This window comes from Colobus angolensis, unplaced genomic scaffold (assembly GCF_000951035.1).
Source record: "Colobus angolensis palliatus isolate OR3802 unplaced genomic scaffold, Cang.pa_1.0 Scaffold85, whole genome shotgun sequence".
In the NCBI taxonomy this organism is placed as follows: Eukaryota; Metazoa; Chordata; class Mammalia; order Primates; family Cercopithecidae; genus Colobus; species Colobus angolensis.
The window spans coordinates 698,566-720,274 of NW_012122376.1; the positions used below are offsets into that span (position 1 = coordinate 698,566).

Consider the following 21,709-nt stretch of genomic DNA (forward strand, 5'->3'; position numbering starts at 1 on the left):
GCCCCTCTGTGTAAGGGGGAGGTGGGCCTCTGCCCAGGCTGGGGGAGATAAGGAATGAGACAAGGAATCCTAAGGCACCGAGTCATGCCTGCAGCAAATCTCCAGCTTCTGTGAAACCCTCGCCTGCAATCCAGCCCCAGCTGCCCTCCCGCACCTGCAAGCTCATGTCCTAAGTGGCTTGCCTGAGACCAGAGCAGGACGGTTTGGGTCAGCTGGTGCTTCACAGGTGTCTTTTCTACCTGACACCTGACACAGCACACAGGAGCCCTTGGCCTGGGGCCAGAGGACACCCTGCTCTTTTTTTTTTTTGAGATGGAGTCTCGCTTTGTCACCCAGGCCGGAGAGCAGTGGTGCGATCTCGGCTCATTGCAAGCTCCGCCTCCCGGGTTCACGCCATTCTCCTGTCTCAGCCTCTCGAGTAGCTGGGACTACAGGTGCCCGCCACCACGCCTGGCTAATTTTTTGTATTCTTAGTAGAGACGGGGTTTCACTGTGTTAGCCAGGATGGTCTCCATCTCCTGACCTCATGATCCGCCCGCCTCGGCCTCCCAAAGTGCTGGGATTACAGGCGTGAGCCACTGCACCTGTCCGCACCCTGCTCTTGACCCTGGTGCACAGGGGTAAGTGGTGAATGGCTCCTCCGGGATAAAAGCCTCTGGCACCAGCCCCACCCCAGCCCCGCCCCAGCCATGCCACGGGTGCCTTACACGGGATAATCTGGATGACCCTGGCCTTCTTCATGTTTGCCGGCAAGTTGCCCGTCCTCATGTTCTCCTTCATGATCCGGACATTTGTCAATTTCTGCAGCAGAGAAGGACATAATGACACAGTTAAACCTCTGACACTCCTGGGCACATTGCTCAGTCGAGGACTAGCGCTGCTGGCAAGGGCACCTGCTCAAAGGAAACACCGCTGTCCACCCCAGGAAGCCTCCTCAGCACTGGGAAATAGAAACGTGTGCCCGCAGGGCTGCTGTGAGGCTCTGAAAGCCACCTGATCCGTCTTCCCTTGTAAATCACGGCTCGAATATTGTCCCTGCTTTTTCTGAGGGCCAGTTAAGAGGGAAAGTGATTAAAAGAGGCTTCCTTTAAATGGTCACCTGTTTTCTCCGTGTCCTTGGCTGCTTACACCAGAATGGAGAGGAGGGTCAGCCATACTCACCCTGAACTCCTCCTCCAGCCCAATCTTGTCGAAGTGGGTGGTGGTGCCATGCATGGTCTGCAGGTGCTTCTCCAGGGAGGACACGTCCAGCTCTGTGTCCCCATAGAGGTAGTACTCGAGTAAGGCTTGGTAGATGAATGTGTACTGCATCTGCAGAGAGGCCAGGGGTGACCACATCCTCAACTCTGCCCTGCAGCCTTGGCCCACGTGGAGCTTGGCAGACCAAAGGGGGCAGCTCTTTTCTTTTTCTCTTTTTTGCCGACACAAGGAGGTGTAGGGGCAAGAGGCAGAGTACCGGCCACGGATAATGACCACTTATGCCCTTGAGTAAGGAGAACGGTAGCAGCAGAGCCTCACGTTGGTGAGCATGCCAGGCACTGTGTACATGCGCCGTTTGGGGGAGTAGGATTGCCCCATCTCACATGAGGATACAAGGGAAAGATGAGGATGAGGGAGTCCCCGAGGTCCCACGCATGGGCAGGGAAAGCTATGGGGAGGGAAGCCAGACCAGGCCCAGGCCGGTTGCCACGTGCCCATCAGAGCCAGGGCCCTGTACGCCTGTGTGGCCAAGGCATCTGGGTTTGCTTGGGGAAGCTAGACCAGGGCAAGAGGAAGGCATGACTTACATCCGTTTGAACCATCTGAGGGCGCTGATTACGGATTCGAGACACAAATTCAAACACATCCACCTTCTGCTCCGCGTGCATCATGGCCATCATGGCATCGATCACAATGAAGGTGCCCGTCCGGCCCACCCCCGCGCTTTGGGGAAAGAGAAAGATGTTGCATCGTGAGTCACACTCCTCCCGAAGTAAATGACAGGCCCCAAGATGCCTGCGCACCCAGGTCACTCGATGCAACTTTTTTTTTTGGTTAATTAGGAGTAAAGCCATAGTGTGGCCACCAGAGGGAGCTGCGGTCTCAGTAAAGAGATCTCAGGCCGATCCTCTGATAGCCGCGAACACTCTTACTAAGAGGCACATTAGCAGCTGGTGCAGTAAGCCCCGGATTAGGCTGTGCGGAGAATTTTTCTCATTTACTAAACAGTGTCTTCTTCTTATATGTGTGATTGGCATCCTAGATCTGCCCCCTTGGGAGCAGAGGGACCTCAGATCAACTTTGCAACAGCTCTGGGATCCAGCCTCCCCCTCTGTCAAACCGGGCAAACCAAGTCACCTGACTCGGGGCATTAAATGAGGCGGCATCTGTCAGATTACTGTTCTCTGAGCCTGCAAATTCCTCCCAGTATGGGCTACACTGGAGGATGGGTGGGGTGAGGTTCAGCCTCTGCTTGGCCCAGCAAGGGAGTGTTGCTCAGACTTGGGGAAAGCCCGCTCTGCCAGGGTTCCTGGACGGCTTCTCCTGAACAGCTGCATGACAGGTGCAGAGCGCCTGCATCACTGCGTGCAGGTGGCTTTTGTCCCTGGCAGTGCTGTGATACTCAGGATGAATCTGTCTGTAACAGCTGGAAACTTAGTATCTAATCAAAGTGATACCCTGGTGAGGCCAGTCACTGCCAGGAACCAGTGGGGCTCTCTGTGGACAGGGGGCTGTGGCGTGGCCTTGGCTGTACATTTGAGTAACTTTTCGTGTTGTGCAAAGCCCACCCAGATGCAAGGCACAGGCCTCCGAGGCTGTCCTTCCCATCACAGGCGAGGGAACCGAGGATGAAGTGGCAGCCGGCAAAGGGCAGCCTGGTCCTCGGACCCTGGTCTCCAGGACAGCGTGGTCTGGAGGACTCTGCTGTGGGGCCAGTCTGAGTCGTGGTGTGCTCCTCCATAAGGACTTGTGTGTTGTTGGGGGGCTTCCTGCAGAAGCCTAGTTTCCCTGGTTTTCATCTTGGTTCCCAGAGGTGACTTGGGATTCCCAGGGAGCCGTGAGGGCGGCCAAGAAGAACCGCCCAGAACTCCATTCCCACCATCAACCCGAGCCCCTTGGCTTTGGTGGGTTGTATCGGCTGGGATGAAGAGGGAGCTCTCTGAGCGTTCTCCTGCAGGGTTCTTGGGGCCTGGCTCAGTCACTGGCATTTGTGTTCACATCAGCCCTGCCCAAACCTCTGCGCACCCTGATACGGGTCCCCTGGCATTGCCCATGAGGGTGAGTCCTCACACTGTGGCCTGCCCTTGAGGGACCCGCCCCGTGGCCCCCAGCGTACCTGCAGTGGACCACAATGGGGCCAGCGTGCACGGGGTTGAGCGTCTTTACTTTCTTGAGGAACTTCAGCATCCCAATGGGGGTGAAAGGCACTCCGAAGTCGGGCCAGCTGGTGAAGTGCAGCTGTGAGACCAGCCTGGGAGCTTTGCAGCCGTCGGGGAGCTGCTGCGGGGGACGTGGGGAGATGAGAGTGGGTACAATAATCCCCCCCCCGCTTCCCCAGCATCTCATTCTGAGGATGCGGTGGGCTCCCCTGTGCTGGGGCTGCATGGGGGAGGGGCCCATCTACAGGGGGCCTGCCCGAGCGAGACAGCCTGGCCCTTACCCCTGCTTGGAACATGTGCTGGTTTTGGGGCCACAGGGCAGGGCCCGCAGCAACCGTCCATGCCCAGGTCAGGCAGGGCCCAAGCAGCCAGACTCATCCCCAAAGCTGGTCTGCGTGCTCACAGACGCCCGTGCACGTGGGGCAGCCATGGTCCATTTCGCCTGGACAGTCCCACCCCATGCCTGTGGTGCTGAGTAATCACCAACAGCACATCCTTCCTTGTGCAAAGCTGTCTTACATTTGGGAGGACAGACGATGCAGTTGGCCTGCTCTCTGGAGACTCCCAGACTTGCCCTCAGAGGCTGTCTCAGCTTTTGGACCCAGAGACCATGAGTTTAATTCCTTTGCCTAGATCACGAAAGGTGATCCACAGTGTATTTGGAAGTAGATACGTGTGCATGTGTGTGCACATATGCATGTGTATGTGTGCACATGTGTGCATGTGTGCGGGTGTATGCATGTGCATGTGTGTGGATGTGTGTGTACACATGTATGCCTGTTTATGTGCACGTGTACTTGTGTGAACGTGTGTGGATGTATGTGTGTGAATTTGTGTGAATGTGCGTGTATGTGTGTGGGTGTATGTGTGTGCACATGTGTGAATGTGTGCATGTGTGCATCTGTGTGCGTGTATGTGTGTGGGTGCATGTGTGTGCACATATGGGTGTGTGCATGTGAAAATGTGTTGGTGAATGTGTGTGCATGTGTGAATGCGTGTGCATGTGTACACGTGTGTGCGTGTGATATGTGTGGGTGTGTGCACTTGTGTGAATGTGTGCGTGTGTGTGGGGTGTATGTGTGTGTGTACATATGTGAATGTGTGTGACTACGTGTGCATGTGTACAATTGTGTGCGGGTGGGTGTATGTGTGTACATGTGTGCATGTGTGTGCCTAGGTGTGTGCATGTGCATGCATATGTGTGGGAGTATGTGTGTGCATGTGCATACCTGTGTGTGGGTATGTGTGCATGTGCATGCCTGTGTATGGGTGTGTGTTCAATGTGTGCATATGTGTGCCTGTATGTGGGTGTATGTGTGTGCATGTGTGCATGTATGTGCCTGTGTGTGGGTGTGTGTGCATGTGTACATATGCGTGCCTGTGTGTGGGTGTATGTGTGTACGTGTGTGCATGTGCGTGCCTGTGTGCACATTTCTGGGAGAGATGTGAGCACGGGATAGAATGAGAATGATCAGCTCATCCTTTTCCTTTCTTGCTGTGGTTTCTTGGAACCTCAGACACTTATTTTGTGACCTAATTATGCCAATCACTCTATCTTTAAATCCTGACAAAATGGTCTTCTATCTTTTCTCTATGGTTTTAAACTTTCTTCTACATCTTGATTTCATCTGCTTTGTATATAGATATTTTTACTGATATCTCTCTTAAACCCTTTGGGGTGGTGGAACTAGCAGGACCCAAGTGTGGAAAATGACGAGGACATTTCAGACATACTTCGAAATGTGTTAGAAACGTGTTAGAAAAAACCCCGCCTCCCAGTTCCAGTGTGCGAAATGTCACTGTGCTACTGAGGGAGGACCCCAGACCACTCCAATGACTGGTCTTCTTCCTGGAGAGGTCCAGAGGAGTCGCTGGGAATTTGGAGCCCCCAGCACTGCCTGCAGACCCTTGTGCACCGGCCTCTGGTGTCCTGGCCCACTTGCACGTCTGCACAGCACAGCCTGGCCACTGCACCCTCTGAGCCAGGGCCGCGACAGTGCCGGGGTGGGAGCAAAGCACTTCATAAATGCAGAAGGGTGTTACCTCTGGGCATCATGCTCTCTGAGAATGATCTTTCTGGAAGGTCAGCAACAAGAGATGCTTACTGGCTGTATGCAGAACTTGCGGATGGTGTAGTCGACCAAAACCACGCAGTCCTCCACGCACACCCGGATGTTTCCATAGGTCCAGCAGCCTTGGTCGGGCCAGTACTGATGGCACTTTTCCTGCACGGAACAATTTAACAGAAGCAAATAGATCTGTGGGTGCAACGCATCATGACATCCCTCCACTCACACACACCAGCTGGAGCCACACAGCTCCCACAGCTGAGAAACAGCAAGTTCATGTGTGTCCACCTCATGAATGGGGAAACTGAGGCTGCATAACTGGTGAAAGGCAGCCTTGAGACTATGGCTAGGATGCCCCAAGGCTTTCTGACGTAGACACCAACGATGTCTCATTTCTTCATTCATTCACGAATCCCATACATTTTATTAACTGACCATCAACCAGTCATGCTGAGCCTGTAACCTTCAGAGCTGGGTACCTAACTCCAAATGACCCTCAGGCCAGAGGGCAAGGAGGTGCTTCCCCAGGCATTTCCCACTGGATTCAGCAATTTGTGTTTTTCCTGCTCAGTTCACTAAGGACAAAGTTAATCTGCACCACTGCCAGTCTGCCGTTCAAGAGTGATGAACCTGTGATTGGCCTAATGATCTTCATTTTTCTCTAGCAGGGACAAGGCTGCTGTGGAGTCTGCAGAACAGGGTGCATTGCTACTGATAGGCCCATTTCTTTACCTTCCCAACCTCTGAAGCAAGAATGACCCAAAATACACGTTTCAGGAGCCCTTTCTTTTTTTTTTTTCTTTTTTTTTTTTTTTTTTGAGACGGAGTCTTGCTCTGTCGCCCGGGCTGGAGTGCAGTGGCCGGATCTCAGCTCACTGCAAGCTCCGCCTCCCGGGTTTACGCCATTCTCCTGCCTCAGCCTCCCGAGTAGCTGGGACTACAGGCGCCCGCCACCTCGCCCGGCTAGTTTTTTGTATTTTTTAGTAGAGACGGGGTTTCACTGTGTTGGCCAGGATGGTCTCGATCTCCTGACCTCGTGATCCGCCCGTCTCGGCCTCCCAAAGTGCTGGGATTACAAGCTTGAGCCACCGCGCCCGGCCTCAGGAGCCCTTTCACTTGGCAGCACCGCCCGCAGCACCTGCCCATTGGCGTCCTCCATTAGCGTGGACTTCACGAGTGAATGAGGACCCACCTCAAGGGGGAAAAGATCTACTTCATCTGCCAGATAAACATCTCTGGAATGGAACAAGCCTGCCAGTCATCAGAGAGCATGTCCAGGGAATGGCCCCTGAGCAGCACAGCTCATGGTCAAGACTCCAGGATTAACAATCTTATGAAACAGACAGCATCTGGTATTTAGTAGAGAGCAGCATCGTGTTACGACGGCCACGGACAACTTCCCCCTCCCTACTCCTGGCTCCGGGTGGGGCTGCGGGTCACAGGGCATCTCTGATGCAGCCCAGGGGAACTGCAAATGCCTACAGGTCCCGGTTTGGGCGAGTCTTGGCCCTGTGGGGAGCCCTGGGGACCCTCCTGAGCTTCTCAGCTTGGAAGGCTCTCCGGTAGGAACTGAGAACGTGTCTCAGCCTCTCAAGGGCTCAGTGTTGGTGGCTGGTTTTATACCCCCTCCCTCTGCCTCCCTCCCACCCGATCATGAGATGCCAGGGCAGCTGTGTTTTGCAATGCAGAGCCCAGGATGTGGAAGCCAAGGAAACCACAACAGAAGTGTGAGCAATTAAGAAAAAGGGAACTCTATTGAGAAATGATTTCATCTGAATTGGTGAGAATCAGGATGTAGCAGCAGCCCAGCCCTGAGTCACAGGAGTGGAAAAATCCAGTCGGAGGCTATGGAGGAAGATGGAGAGAAAATGCCAGTGACATTTTCAGCAGAATGACTGAAAGGGGGAGGCGGGGGCGTCCTTGAGCCCCACTGCTTCCGTGCTGGTCTCATGCTTGGAGCACCAGCTCCAGGAAGACTGGTCCTATGGGCCGCAGGTCACAGGGGACCCTGAGACTCCTGGAGAAGGGTCAGCCTCCTTTTCCCTCGCGTGGGTGTCCTCCTCCATGGCCGCTACAGCGCAGGCAGGGTGAAGAGCCCTGTGCTGGGAATCCCCTGCTTCCCTCTGTCACTCTTCCCCATGACAAAGGATGACAGAGGCAAGATTTGCAAGGGCAAAGGGGTGGCCCTCCGCAGCCCTGTTTCAGCTCCCCGAGAGCAGAATGAAAGCCGCCATCCTATTCCAGAAACGGTGGCTGGAGGCTGCTTCCCGTGTTTTGGGTGGCAATTAGTAAGCTGGCACTGTGGGGACCAGAGCACCTCCCACCCTGCCCTTCCTGTGGGCTCCTGCCACCCATCTTCTGCCCCAGCTGAGTTCCCTACGGCCTGGCAGTCCCATCTAAAAATGGCAGCCCTTCCCCACAGTCCTCGCTACGATGTCTGGGGCCAGGCCAGCGGATGACTGAGGAGCTCAGGACACAGCAGGCTCTGAGTGGGGCTGGGCAGGACACATGGCTCCTGCTGAACTGGGCTTTCAAGCCAGAACACGCCAGAAGCACAGCCTCCTAATTGTCGCCCCACCTGTGGCAAGTGTCCCTCTGGCTCCCAGTTCTTCTTTCATTCTGGAGAGTGAGCTCACTGCCTATGGCATGGCTCCCTGCCTGTCACTCAACACCCATCCCCGCCACAGGCTTCCCACAGCCCCCACTTCTCAGCCCTGAATTTGAGCCCCCCATTCCTTGCACCTGGGACAGAGCTGGCCCAGCACAGCAGTTGCTAATGAGTACTTGTTACATTAGGAAACGAATCAGTTCAACTTTTCTTCTTTGTCAATGATTCAAATTCTTATAATGTACATGCATCCTTTTTTGAATTAGAAACAGCTAATTAAATATATTTGGATGACAAATCAACATTTCTTCAATATACCATGTTTTTCAAATGCATTTCTCTAGCCTGGATAATAAGCGTGAAATCACGTTCATTTCTAGTCTGAGGTCTGCCGCATGACAAGCTCAACATCCTAAAATTCTAACTTCTAAGATTCATGTCTCCCCTGAGGCAGGCAGAGCCTGGGGCCGGCCAGGGGCCACTCTCACTTGGGAAAAAAAGGAAACTCTTGTGCCATCGTGTTATCACAGATTAGATAACAGTGAGATGCCGGGGAGACGGGGGATTTGTTTCGTGATGAGAATGCTGTCAGCCACTGCATGTGTTTGGGTGCTCTCTGCAGTGATAGGGGAGGAAGGGAGGGAAGTAGGAAGAGGAAGTGGTAAGAACATCCCCAGCCCGGCAGCAGCAGCTGAAAGGAAGTGATACCGGGGTCAGATGCCTGGAACTCACCTCTTTCCTTTCTTTCAAGTTTGTTAACATGACGATGGTCGCAGACTTTTGCTCCCAGACCATTCTCCAGAAGTCGTTCACCGTTTCCTGTTTGGGGCCTGTGTGTAGAGGACAATTCTGAAGTCAAAAGGCATGAAAGGAAGTCACTTTGGGGTCCCAGCCCCGGCACCCTGGCCATTGGCCCCAGGAGAGCTGTTCACTCCCTTCTCAGGCTTGTTGGGGACACACACGTCATGCCCTGAAGTGTTCCAGAACTGGCAGGGGCTACCTGTCCTGCCACTCACCCACTCCAGCTAGGAACTCCTCAGTGGGCAAGATAATTGGGCCTAGGTTGAGTTATGACATTCACAGGGAAGAAGCAGGGTTCAGAGAAGGGCTGGGTCCACAGCCAAGTGTGGGAGAGCTGGTGAAAGCCTTGGGAGAGGCAGAGACTGGCTGGCCTCCCCCTGCATTCCCAATCCCCTCCTCTTTGTCAAAATCTTCCTTTCAGCATGCTGCTGTTCAATACGACATGAGCTAAAGTCCCTCGGGAAGGGATCTGAACAACAAAGTGTCACCAGGAGAAAGTCCTCTGCCCCTGTCCACTTCCTGTCTGAGCTGCGGCTATTTTGCAGCCCCGAGCTAAGCGCTTCATGCTGAGGGGGATGGGCCGGGAGCTGAGGAAGCCCCTGGCCCTGCTGCTCTCCCACTCTGGCCTGGCTCCCTGTGGGTGTCTGCTGGCAAGAGAGAAACACACGCTTTCATCTGTTTCAGCCAGGATCGTCAGGTTTCCCGAGGTTTCCACCTGGGCACATTCCTGATGTCCTCTGCGTGTGCACACGCGTGTCCTTTTTTCTTAGAGATTCTGCATTTCTAACAACTTCCCAGGTGATTTTGACACACGCTGAATTTCAGAGCTCATTGCCCTAAAGACTCCTGGCCTAAGAGTGAGGAAGTCTGAGGAATGTGGTTTCAGCTCCACCAATACCTAAGTGCATGTGCACCACCAGGTCCTGCAGATGACAACCTCTGGTGGAACGCAGTGATGCTGGATTCAGTACTCAACACATAAGGGAGGGCCAGCCCTGTGCAAGGTGAAGGGCATGTTTTCACGGCTGAAGTATCTTCTTGGTTATAGCCTTGATCTGAAAAGCTACTCACCCTACTACCCACCCCCAAACTTTGGGGCCATGTAGGGCTCAGCCAGCTGAGAGAAATTCAAGGTTACCGGATGCAAGTATTAACATGCTGGAATGGCAGCCGGGGCCACTGCATGCCCTGCGTTCACACCGTATAGGTGTGGGAATAAGTGTGTGTTTCTCTGACTGTCTACACATGTCCGTTGTGTGAATCGATATAACGTGTCTGTTAGGTGTAAACATGTGCACAAAAATCCAGTGTAAGTCCTTGGTCTTGTTGGCATATAGACAAGGAAATAAGAGCTATTCACATCATTTTACCAAAAATACGTTCAGAAATTAATAAAAAGCTTACCTTGAGCTGCTATGAATTTATTCTTCTCTTTGTAACCCTAGAAAAAAATAGCATCAGATTTATATGTTTTCAGAATTATCTCTGCTGAAAGGATTTGTTGTCGTTGCTGTTAGAAAAGCAATACATATTCACCATGGAAAATTTGCAAAACACAGGAAAAGGTTAAGAAGAAAAGAAAACTCACCAGCAATTCCAGAAATAACAAATCCTATTTCATACGTCCCCTCTCTAGTTTGTTTTTCTGCAAAACCTTTCCCAGACTCACACACAAGTAGAGATATGCAGACATTTCTGTCCTCTAATTGAGTGAACGTGTACAATCTATTTTATGTTGTATTTTTAATGATAATTTTATAATTTATGTTAAATGATCTCTTAAAGATCAATACAAATGGAGTTCTAGTAATCCACTGCACATGGTTTTACCACAATCTGTTTAACTGCCTATGCTTCCTGTTCTATTTGGTCAGGAATATACATATGCTGCAATGAACATCCTCTGTGCTTATCTCTGTCTCTCGAAGTCAAATTCCCAGATGCTGATGCTAGCCTGTAAAGCACAGGCAGTTCCGTGCCCTTTGTGCTTGTGGCCAAACTGCCCAGAAAGGTTGTGACAATTTACACTCCTGGCCCCAGACAAGAAAGTGCTCACTGGTCGTGCCTCAGCTGGGCTAGGGGAACAGGAAACCTCTGCCCACTTACATCTATGTAGGAAGCGTTGATGTAGTCCGAACAGGGAGTTCCATCCACTTGGCTCAGAGTCACCCTAGAATGGTCATCTGGAAAAAACCCAAACAAAGCCAAGATGTTAGGACCGGGAATCACAGTGCTGTGTCTTCATCTGCAGTGTCAGCTCCTGGGAAGGGGAAAAGTAGCTTCACGGCCACACCGGGGGTGGCAGAGATGTTCTTCCTCAACGGTCCCATGGAGACCGCTGGTGTCCCGAGAGAGAATGCGCCTGCTTTGGTGAACACGGACTGTCTCAGCTGTGGGATGCCGACAAGGGGAGGATTTCAGTCCCCAGGACGGAGGCCGCTGGATCATTACATAGACAAGAACAGCAGAACGTGCCGGGCCCCTGCAGTGCAAGGGCTGTATTTCATGAACCCTGCACTGGGCTCCAGTATTGCCAAGTGTGGGTGCACTTAAAAAAGCCCCAGGACAGAAGAACTGGGTCCACTCTCCAAGGCTTCCCAGGGAAATGATCACCAGCCCCATGAGGACAAGTGGATGTGGGGGTCTAGGATCGGGGACTCTAACCCTCAGTCCCACCACCAGAGTCTGCCCCAGAGCTGGAAGGCGAGCACAGTGAGGAGTGCCTGGTAGATCCAGCCTGTTGCACAAGCACTTTTCTGGGGTGGAAGGCTGACCGTGGAGTGCTGTGTGTGGGGTGTGTGTGAGCGTCTGGATGTTTGTGGTGTGACTGGTGTAGTGTGTGAGCCTGATGTGTGTGGTGTGTATACTGGTGCAAGTATGTTGTGTGTTGTGCATTTGTGGTATCTGTGAGTATGTAAGTGTGGCATGTGCTGTGTGTATTTTTGTGGTGAGTGGTGTAGCGTGCATACGGTGTGTGTGTGTGGTGTAGACTCTGGTATGAGTGTGTGTGTGTGGTGTGTAGTGTGTGGTGTAGTGAGTGTGGTGTGTGTGTATTCTATGTGTAGTGTGCATGTGCGTGTGTATGCGTGGTGTCTGTGTATGTGTGTGGTGTGCGTGGTGTATGTGTGTAGTGTGTGTGGTGTGCATGTGTGTAGTGTGTGTGTAGTGTGTGTGCTGTGTGAATGCATGTGGGTTTGGTGTGTATGTGTAGTATGTGTGTTGTGTATGTGTGTAGTGTGTGGTATGTGTGTGGTGTGTGTGTGTGTGGTGTGTGTGTGGTGTGTTTGTGTGGAGTGTGTGGTGTGTGTGTGGAGTGTGCGTTGTGTGTGTAGTGTGTGTACAGTGTATGTGTGTGTGTAGTGTGTGTGTACATACACATCAGGGCTCCATCATGACTTTTGTGGGTCGCAGTCACTTCTGCCTTCCCAGCTTCCTCCATAGAACTATCAAGAAGGTTACCTTAGGCCTGGGTTGGTCGCTAGTGAAAAGATGCGCTCCAGAACGGGTTTGGCATATCTTGTGTGTGATCTGAAGAGAAATGAAGATGTGTTCATGGGCCTCTAAAAGTGCTGTGGGCCTGGCCCTGCTCTTCCTGTGACCTTTCCCAGGAACGGCCGGCTGGGCCAGGCTGGGACAAGGCTGGTGCTGAGGACGTCTATGCTGCACTGGGCACACAGTCTGGCACGTGGTAGAAGCTTGGAGCCTCCTTCCTGACTCATTGTTGAGTAACTCTAGGTCCTCTCCCTGCTTTCTCTGCTTAGTCCTCGATCAGGGTGGGTTGTGTTTGTGGCGTTTGTGTGTGTTTGTGGCGTTTGTGATGGGGAGCCGGGCAGCCCCCAGGTCATGCCTTGTTTGTCTCACCTTCACCTGGAAGGCTGCCGGGCGGGCCACGGGCTAGTGGCCTGGGACCGCCGATGGCTGAGCCAGCTCCATCTGGCTCCCTGCAGAGAAAGGGCAGGTACAGCTCTCAGAGACAGCCATAGCCCACACAGGGTGGCCAGGGAGTCAGACCCCAAACTTACAGCCCTGCAGACCTCACTGTGAGACCCTCCTGCTCAGGGAGTGGCAATGCTCAGGCAGAAATAGCTCTGCTGAACACATTACACTAGTTGAAAATAATTTGGAATGGTTTATGCTTTGAGAACAGCTATAGAAAAGCACAGGGTAAAATATAGCCTTCTGCTTAGATTTAGAATCTTGCAGTTTCTAAGAGCTTCCTGTCTTTTTATTCTAAAAAGTCACACTTCACATTCAAAACATTAGTTCCTAAAATTATCAGCTGTTGGCACTTTTCCAGAAAAGAGGCCTCGCTTGCCATCAGCCACAGTCTTTCTATAGGCAAAAGTCAAGCCTGCCTGATATGCAAAGCACCTTGACTTCGTACCCCAGGCCACAGGCCTGCCCGGAGCCAAGGGCCACGTTATGACTCTGTTGAAAGACTGGGAAAGGCAGGGAAGGTGCCAGGGGCTGGGGCCTTCTCCCGTCTCACCCAGGTGACTCTCAGTCCCACCCTAAGTGATACTAGGGGCTGTCACCCTGGGGGCGGATGGAGCAGCCCTGAGAGCTCCCTGCCCGATGTCCCTTCAGCCTTAAGTCTTCCTGATAGCTAATGCCAGATGCCACCCCATTAATCCTTGCCAGGCCACAATGTCTCCATGCCACTGTTCTGTAAACCCGTCTTTCCACCCGTATGAAACACGGCAGAGTCCCCCAGCCCCTGGAGGCTGCCTGGGCCCTGGGGTTCCCATGGTGTGGTGCTCCTGCCAGGAGCAGGGGAAAGATCTTACGGGGGAAGCTAGAAAAACCCATTCTGAATCTGACTACGCTTTCAGGCTTGGAGGAAACGCTAATTGACTCCCGTAGCACAACCTAGAGAACGCGGCTCAGAGAAGACTTGAGAACGCGGCTCAGAGAAGACTTGCAGTGGGTGGGCCGGGCCTCTTCCAGGTGGGGGACTCCCAGGTGAGGCCCCTGCTCTGCCCTGGGCCATCACACCTTGAGGAGGGGACTGGGTGTACGTAATGCCCACACTTGGCCATGATTCTGCTTCCATGGAGGTCCCAAATAAATAGTCTTAATTAACAATATGATGTTACCTTTAAGGGATGAACGTTTACTGATTGAGAGAAATGAGGAATTCAGGAAGGTGCTTAGCACTGAGCAGTTTCTTAACACGTATGGCTGGCAAATCAAGGCACAACTTAAAACCACTCAATTAAGGTAATAGATTAAGCACTGATACTAATTTCTAGATACCCCACATTGGACACAAATGATTCTAAAGATCTCAGACCTCCTCCTGCCACGGCCTTCCTTTCCTCTGAGCTGCTCCAGCCGTGTAAGTTGCCTCCCCTCTTTCTGTGATATCTTCCACTCATTGGCAACAAATCCGCTCCAAAGCGTGCAGAATGTAGCCATGGTCTGAGCCACCGCTAAGGCTCAGCTGTGTGACCACCACATGGCCTCCTGAGCCATCTTTCTGGTGTTGCCTTGGCCACCCCTACACCTATGTGTTGACTGAAAGACTATTTGACGGATTCCTCCCAGTTTTCATTGGCTCGTGGGTTCACAATGGGTTTTGTAAAAATCACGTGTCAATCCTATGCATGTAAAACGAGACAGAGTTATTTCTAAACAGTGCACAGTTTGGACAGACCACAGATCGGACAGACCGTAGCTGCTCTGACATACAGAGCAGGTGAAGTCAATTCTAGTCCGAAAAATGCAGCAGTGAGCAGCCTTCCGGGGCCCACATGGGCTGCCTTCCTCCATCCCACCCTGGCAGGGTGGGGTGACTCCCTCTGTGGACCAGGGGGAGGCTGCAGGTTCAGGATTTAGACCTGAACTTAGTGGAGCCCTTTGAGGATGCCATTTTGTTAGCCTCATGGGCAAAGCAGACGATGGGAGGGGCCCAGGTGGGGTGAAGGATCCCGAACTGCACCCCCTAACCCCCGCCACTGGGCCAGCTCTTTTTTTTTTTTTTTTTTTTTTGAGATGGAGTTTTGCTCTTGTTTCCCAGGCTGGAGTGCAATGGCGTGATCTTGGCTCATGGCAACCTCTGCCTTCTGGGTTCAAGAGATTCTCTTGCCTCAGCCGCCCAAGTAACTGGAGTTATAGGCATCCACCACTATGCCCAGCTAATTTTTTGTATTTTTAGTAGAGATGGGGTTTTACTATCTTGGCCAGGCTGATCTTGAACTCCTGACCTCAGGAGATCCACCTGCCTCGGCCTCCCAGAGTACTAGGATTACAGGCATGAGCCACAGCACCTGGCCTAGGCCAGCTTTACAAAGGCGACTCAGAACCTACAGAGTTTGTCTTGGCACCAAGACAGGCTGTGAAAGCTGCCCCCAGGTCACCGAGACACGCCCCCGCACACACTCATCTGCTCCCTGGCCCTGCCACCTCCTGGCACCCATGCTTCCCGGCCCATGCCCACTTGTACTGTTGGGGTTAAATCAGGTCGATTCAGAGCCTTCCTACAAAGCTGCTGCCCACCTACAAGTTTCACATTCTGTCATTTTTGTCCTTGGTCCAGGACCCCAGACAACTCTAGGGATTTGCAGTTTGTGGCCACAAGCACTGAGTCTGAGGGAAGGGAGTTGCCCAGGGCCACTCGCAGGCCTAGACTGGATGCCAGGCCTGAGTTCCACAGGGGAGGCCCTGCCAGCTGGCACCCATGGCCACGAAACAGCACCCTTACCTGCTGGGCCCCAAGCAGCCCAGGTCTCAACAGTAAGCACAGGCTTGGCAGCCAGACCCACCAGTAACCAAGGTGCCCAGGGCCTGTTGCTGGGAGACTGCCACCTAGAGAGGAACATTCTGGAGTCCTAGGTGCAAACGCTGAGCAGTTAGACAGATTTGGGGCCTCAATCTTTGGCCTCTGAGCACCAGGAATGGCCCGCAGTCATGGGGAGTTGCAAGGCAAAGCTGAGTTTAGCGCAAACACCATCGATCATGCAAAACATAAAATAAAATCTTACTGGGAAGGATGTTGGGATATCTGTTTTTTTCTCTGTTTTCTTCTTTATTTGCCAGTTCAAAAGTTCCTTGTATGTGTCCAGATGGCAATGACTGGAAGAAAATGTAGCATTAGTATGAAATGTGATGGTTTCAAGCACCATGCTCATGTCAGTTTCCCTACTGAGCACAGGAATTACGAAAACATGTGGAGCAAACTACCTGCTGTCCATAGTCCGTCTCTGCCTCAGACCTTGTACCAGGCACGGGGCAGAGAATGAAGGAGACACAGACCCTGGCTTTCCCCAGGGTGCTCTCTCTTGTGGGGTGAAGAGCGGTGTGGTCAAAGTGGTGGTCTCATCAGCCAGACCCTACGCTGCATGAAGGTGGAGACTTGCCTTTGCATTTCCATGGTATCTCAGGACCCACCGGCCCAAGCCTAGAGCAGGCGCATATGATTTGGCAAGAACTGACTGCGACAGAACTGTGAACTGGGAGATGGGGGAGCGAGGACAGGCATGCAGAGGGTTTACAGTGGGATGCTGTGACTTTGGGGCTGAAGGATGAATAGAGTGGTTCTGGGAGGCAAGGGGTGGGAAACAGCCTTAGATACAGTCCTGATCTTGCTGAAGACTCCAGGCGTGCTCTGTGGACCAGTGGCATGGGCACGCCTGGGAGGGTGCTTTTTAGAAATGCAGACTCTCTGGCTGCACCCCAGAGCTACAGAATCAGCACGAATATTACCATGATCCCCAGGGCTTCAGTGCACACGCCTTTGGGAAGCACTACCCTCACCAACTCCTTTGTCCCAGTCAGGGAAGTCAGGTGTGAAACGAATGCCGGGGGGCCCCTATCCCCTCTGAGCAACACAGCTGAGTGTGAACTCTACTGGCCTGAATCCTAGTTCTTTCTGCCGCCTTGAGCTGCCACCTCTGATTCCTGGTCACCTCCAGCTGTCCTGTGTCTGCTTGCTGCTCAGGTGAGCTCCCCACAATGCACGGTGTGAAGAGCCTCTTGAAGCCCTGAGTCCTGTCCTTTGACATTACGCCCGACCAGTGGCTGGACCCGGGGCCACTGGGATTCTAGTAACATGTATCAATATGCATTGAGTGCCTCAGTGTGCCAGGTACGGTGGAAGGAGCCGGGTCATCTGTTCCAGCCTTCGCAACTCACCTACTATTAGGTGGTACTAGGATGGTCCCCGTTTTATGGGTGAGGAAACTGAAAGCCAAAGCGAGGTATTGTAGATTTGCCCAGGGTCACCCAGCGAGCAAGGGGCAGGAGCCTGGAGCAGCGCCCAGGCCACCAGGAGGATGCTCACTTCTTCAAATGTGGGAGAACGTGAGGGGTCCCGCTGCCACCACCCAGGAGAGCGGAGCAGGCCTCACTGTGTAGCTTTGGATCTAAGTCATGCAGGCCTGAGCTTGCTCACAACGGGGGGCAGGGCCTGACCTGTCGCCCACAGGTGTCCCGAGCCTTCCTCTCCCGAAAGCAGGAAGCTTCTCCAATTGCAGACTCAGATCTGACCAGCCGGTGCCCATGGTGGGGCACCGTAGGCCACCCTCTTGCCTCTGCTTTGGGGCCACCAAACCCCATGGCCACAGGATGAGGCCCTTCCAGGCCATGGGGTTTGTTGGTTCCAAAGCAGAGGCAAGAGGGTGGCTTATGTGGAGGGACCTGCCTGGCGGCACTGTGGCAAGGGTGATGGGTGGTTCTCGGCCTCATCCCCAGCCACCAGCACCTACGCCGCCTGTAGTTCCTGATTCTTCATCAGAGCCGTCTTCATACTGACTTTCTTGACCTAATCTAAGCCTGACATCTGTGGTAAAATTCTAAAGCCTTCCGTTTTTCTACCCGGGAAAGCTTTTTTTGGCCCCAGCACTGAAAATACACAGGAGGCGTGATACCGGATGGTGTGTACATGATACTGTGCATTTGTCAAAACCCACAGCATGCACAACACACAAACCCTGACGTGTGGACTTCTGCTAGTAACAACAGTGCGGTGTTGGTTCATCATTTGCAGCAGTTGAAGCACACGAACGCAGGAAGCTAATCATAGGAGAAACTGCTCGCAGGGGAGGAAGGGGGCATATGGGAACTCTGTACTTTGTGTGTAATTATTCTGTACAGCTAAAACTGCTCTAAAATAAAGTCTGTGAAAAGATAAATTAGGCCAGGTGTGGTGGCTCACACCTGTAATCCCAGCACTCTGGAAGTCGAGGAGGGTGGATCACCTGATGTCAGGAGTTCAAGACCAGCCTGGCCAACATGGTGAAACCCCGTCTCTACTAAAAATACAAAAATTAGCTGGGCGTGGTGGTGGGCGCATGAGGATCGCTTGAACCTGGGAGGCAGAGATTGCCGTGAGCCAAGATTTCACCACTGCACTCCAGCCTGGGCAACAGAGTGAGACTCTCTCTCTCTCTCTCTCAAAAAAAAAAAAAAAAAAAGAAAAGAAAAAAGAAAAAGCTCCCTGGAGGAATTGAATGGCCAGGATGGACCAAGCTCTGACACCTCACAGCTGCTTGTTCCTGGCAGCTGCAGAGATCCAGACCATGGAGATGGAGCGTAGCCACCCAGCTGCACAGAGGGTCAAAGTCGAAGTGGTGAGGGGCATCGTGTCCTGTGCATCGCACACGTATGTATCCTGGATCCAGGTGCACATGGACCCTGCAGCCCTTTCTCTGGCTCTCAGTCTACTGTGGTCTCAAATCTCGGAGCTGCTCAGGTGGCCCAGGGGAAAGGAAAGACCTGGAGGGGTCTGTGTACCCAGCTGAGCCCTGCAGTGCCTCACTTGGGGCTTGCTCATAGTAACCGGCCGATGAATACCTTGTGATTGGCTGTCCCATTATGTAAATTGTCCAAATCGTTTGTGGTTTGTCTGTTTGAGGTGAGATTTCATTTATTTTCTTTCTTTTTTTTAAAATTTTTATTTTTGAGACAGGGTCTCACTCTGTTACCTAGGCTGGAGTGCAGTGGCGCGATCTTGGCTCACTGTAACCTCGGCCTCCCAGGTTCAAGTGATTCTCCCATCTCCGCCTCCTGAGTAGCTGGGATTACAGGTGCACGCCACCATGCCTAGCTAATTTTTGTAGTTTTTGGTAGAGATGGGGTTTCACCATGTTGCCCAAGCTGGCCTGGAACTCCTGGGCTCAAGTGATCTGCCCACCTCGGCCTCTCAAAGTGCTGAGAAGCACAGGCATGAGCCACCACACCCAGCCTAGAGATTTCATTTCAATGAACTCATGAGCCACGTTCCTTTCCCTCTCCGCTCGGTCATGTCGGGCAGGCAGCAGGAGAGGGTACAAGAAGCTAGGTGTGGGCAGCTCTGCGAGAGGCCCCAGCTGCTCTATGGGGCTCCAGGGAATGGTTCTGGTTTGTTTATTGTGCTGGAAGCTTTGAGGTTGACACTTCCCTCTGCATCTTTATAGCACTTATCAGTGTGTTAGTCCTAAGCACTCGGCTTGACATAACTTGCTAGGATGGAGGTAGGGAAGAGCCTGTCTGGAGAGGGGGATTTTCCTTGGCCCGATGGTGCTCGCTTTCCAGGACTTACTCTGGGGCCTGGGAACAGACTTTCCTAGGATGCTGTTCTACCAGTGCAGGGTGGAGACTGCAGAGTGCGTTTTCGTAAGGACTCAGTTGCATGTCCAGGTTATCCAACCTCATGTCCATGTTATCACAGTCCTATGGGAGGCAGGGAGTATCCTCATTTCACACATGAGGAAACAGGCAGAGGTTAATTGCCCAAGGTCTCTCAGGCTGACTCCAGCATTCACCTCACTTCTACGGACCCCAATACCAAATCCTTTTCATCCCCATCAAGTTTGCCTGCACTGTGAATTGGTAATGCACACATGTCAAAACTCAACTGGATCGGCCACTTTGAGACGCCTGTGTCTCCCTTTAGTGTCTCCCTTTCATGACTTTGAGGAGAGGAGTTCAGATCAGAGGGCAAGAGAAAAGAAAGATGGGGTTGGGAGCATGTCCCTCTTAGGACCCGAGGGAGAGCTGGCCATGGCAGGCTCCAGTGCTCTCAGAGGACGGGTGCTGCATGAACATGGTCTCAGGACATGGCCAGCCCTTCACTGGACAGATGAGGAAAAAGCACAGCCTGGGCAACACAGCGGGACTCCATCCCTACAAAAAAAAAGTAAAAAGCCAGTGGGCATGGTGGCACATGCCTATAGTCCCAGCTACTTGGCAGGCTGAGGTGGGAGGATCACGAGCTGGGAGGTTGAGGCTGCAGTGAGCTGTGTTCAGGCCCCTGTGCTCCAGCCTGGGAGACACAGCGAGACCCCATCTCAAACAAACAAACAAAACAGTGACAAAAAAGCAGCTCCCCCAGCGTTCCCCAGACACAGGATCAGGCTCCGTGATCCTGACTTCGAGTCCAATGTTCTTCCCCTCCACCACATCTCTACCCTGCCTGTCACTGAGCAGAGGGACTCCAATGTTCAGCCAAGGGCCGCCCAGTGGCAGAAGAGCATGAGGGACTTCCTCTGGGTGCAGAGTTTAATGGGGTGTCCCCAAAATTCAGAAACCAGGGGAAATTATATTTGAATGCAATATTTTTAAAAGTCCAAATCGAGGCACAAAATCTATGATGAACAAAATATGAAACTTTTAACTAATGGCAGGGTGAGTAGCTGTGTGGTGGCAAGTCATATGTATCAGGGCCCAGGGCAACAGGGAAAAACTGTCAGCCCAAGCCTATCTTCCTTTATGGTGCTATTTTCTTCACCAGGGGCTGCCTGCATTCATTTTGATATTTTATTTGTTACCTTTCCTGTGGTACTGATACTTTTGATATTTTAAGTGTTGTGTTAAAATATCATTTATCCCACTTGCTGTCTTAAATTTTGTGCCTGGGGTGAGTGTCTCACCTGCCCCACCCTATTCCCGGACTCCCTCCCTGGGAGTGGCCCCCACTTTTGAGCTGGTTCTGACTCAGACACCCCTATCAGCAAGCGCAGCCCCTGCCACTTGGGGAAACAAAAGTACAAGGGGAAACGGGATGAAAAGGGTGGGGAAGGGGATCTGCTAGCTGAAAACTTGGATAGTTATTTTGAAAATGAGAAGGTCTGTTGTCAGACTGAGAGATTGCAACACAATAGTGCTTGAAGCTGTCTTTCAATATGACCTAATTTCTCCAAAAAAGGGGACACATTTGGAAACAATAAAAAGGAAGCGAGATAAAGGCAGAGGAGGCTTGTGCTAAAAAAAACAAGCAATGTACAGTTTACATGTGCCACCACCTTCCCATGCCTTCACACGTTGCTTCTGGGTAAAGTCTGATGTCTGCACAGAGTTCACGCCATCTTCAGACATAACAACCGCACAACACTGTTGTTTACAATATCCATCGTCTCAGCCTCCCATTCCAACTTCAAGGTAATTAAGTCAGGCCCATCTACATTGCCCCTTCCTAGGTGGTGGAAGACAACTTCAAGGAGATTAACTGATGTGCCAGGGCCAGCATGCAACAGGCATAGCCAGGACCAGTCAGCAGTCCTGCTGAAAACCTATCCTCTTTACGATCAACACTCAGCACAGCCACATGCAAGAAGGTAAAGATACATAAAATTTAAAACATGACCAAGGATAAATACTGAATAGCAAAATCCAAGACAACACTTCCTCATATCTGTTTGTCTACTTCTCTATCTGCCCATTCATTCATGCATCCATCCATCCATCCACCCTCCCACTCATCCATCCATCCATCCATCTGCCCTCCCACTCATCCATCCATCCATTCATGCATCCATCCATCCATCCATCCATCCACCCATCCATCCATCCATCCATCATCCATCCATCCATCATCCATCCATCCATCCACCCATCCATTCATCCATCCATCTGCCCTCCCACTCATTCATCTATCCATTCATGCATCCATCCAT

The 21,709-nt window shown here is 52.3% G+C and overlaps 1 protein-coding gene across 3 annotated transcripts in view; it reads right to left on the bottom strand.

Annotated features, from left to right (window-relative positions):
• Window positions 1-21,709, bottom strand: part of PTPRE (protein tyrosine phosphatase, receptor type, E) — a 120,037-nt gene that overhangs the window by 16,264 nt on the left and 82,064 nt on the right. For all 3 annotated transcript variants that reach the window (XM_011930172.1, XM_011930174.1, XM_011930173.1), the window contains 9 exons: window positions 15,821-15,911; window positions 10,944-11,020; window positions 10,242-10,278; window positions 8,769-8,866; window positions 5,465-5,584; window positions 3,317-3,480; window positions 1,788-1,923; window positions 1,162-1,311; window positions 708-801 (listed from right to left, as the gene is read on the bottom strand). In XM_011930172.1, the coding sequence (XP_011785562.1) occupies window positions 708-801; window positions 1,162-1,311; window positions 1,788-1,923; window positions 3,317-3,480; window positions 5,465-5,584; window positions 8,769-8,866; window positions 10,242-10,278; window positions 10,944-11,020; window positions 15,821-15,911 (967 nt within the window). The remainder of the gene's footprint in view (window positions 1-707; window positions 802-1,161; window positions 1,312-1,787; window positions 1,924-3,316; window positions 3,481-5,464; window positions 5,585-8,768; window positions 8,867-10,241; window positions 10,279-10,943; window positions 11,021-15,820; window positions 15,912-21,709) is intronic.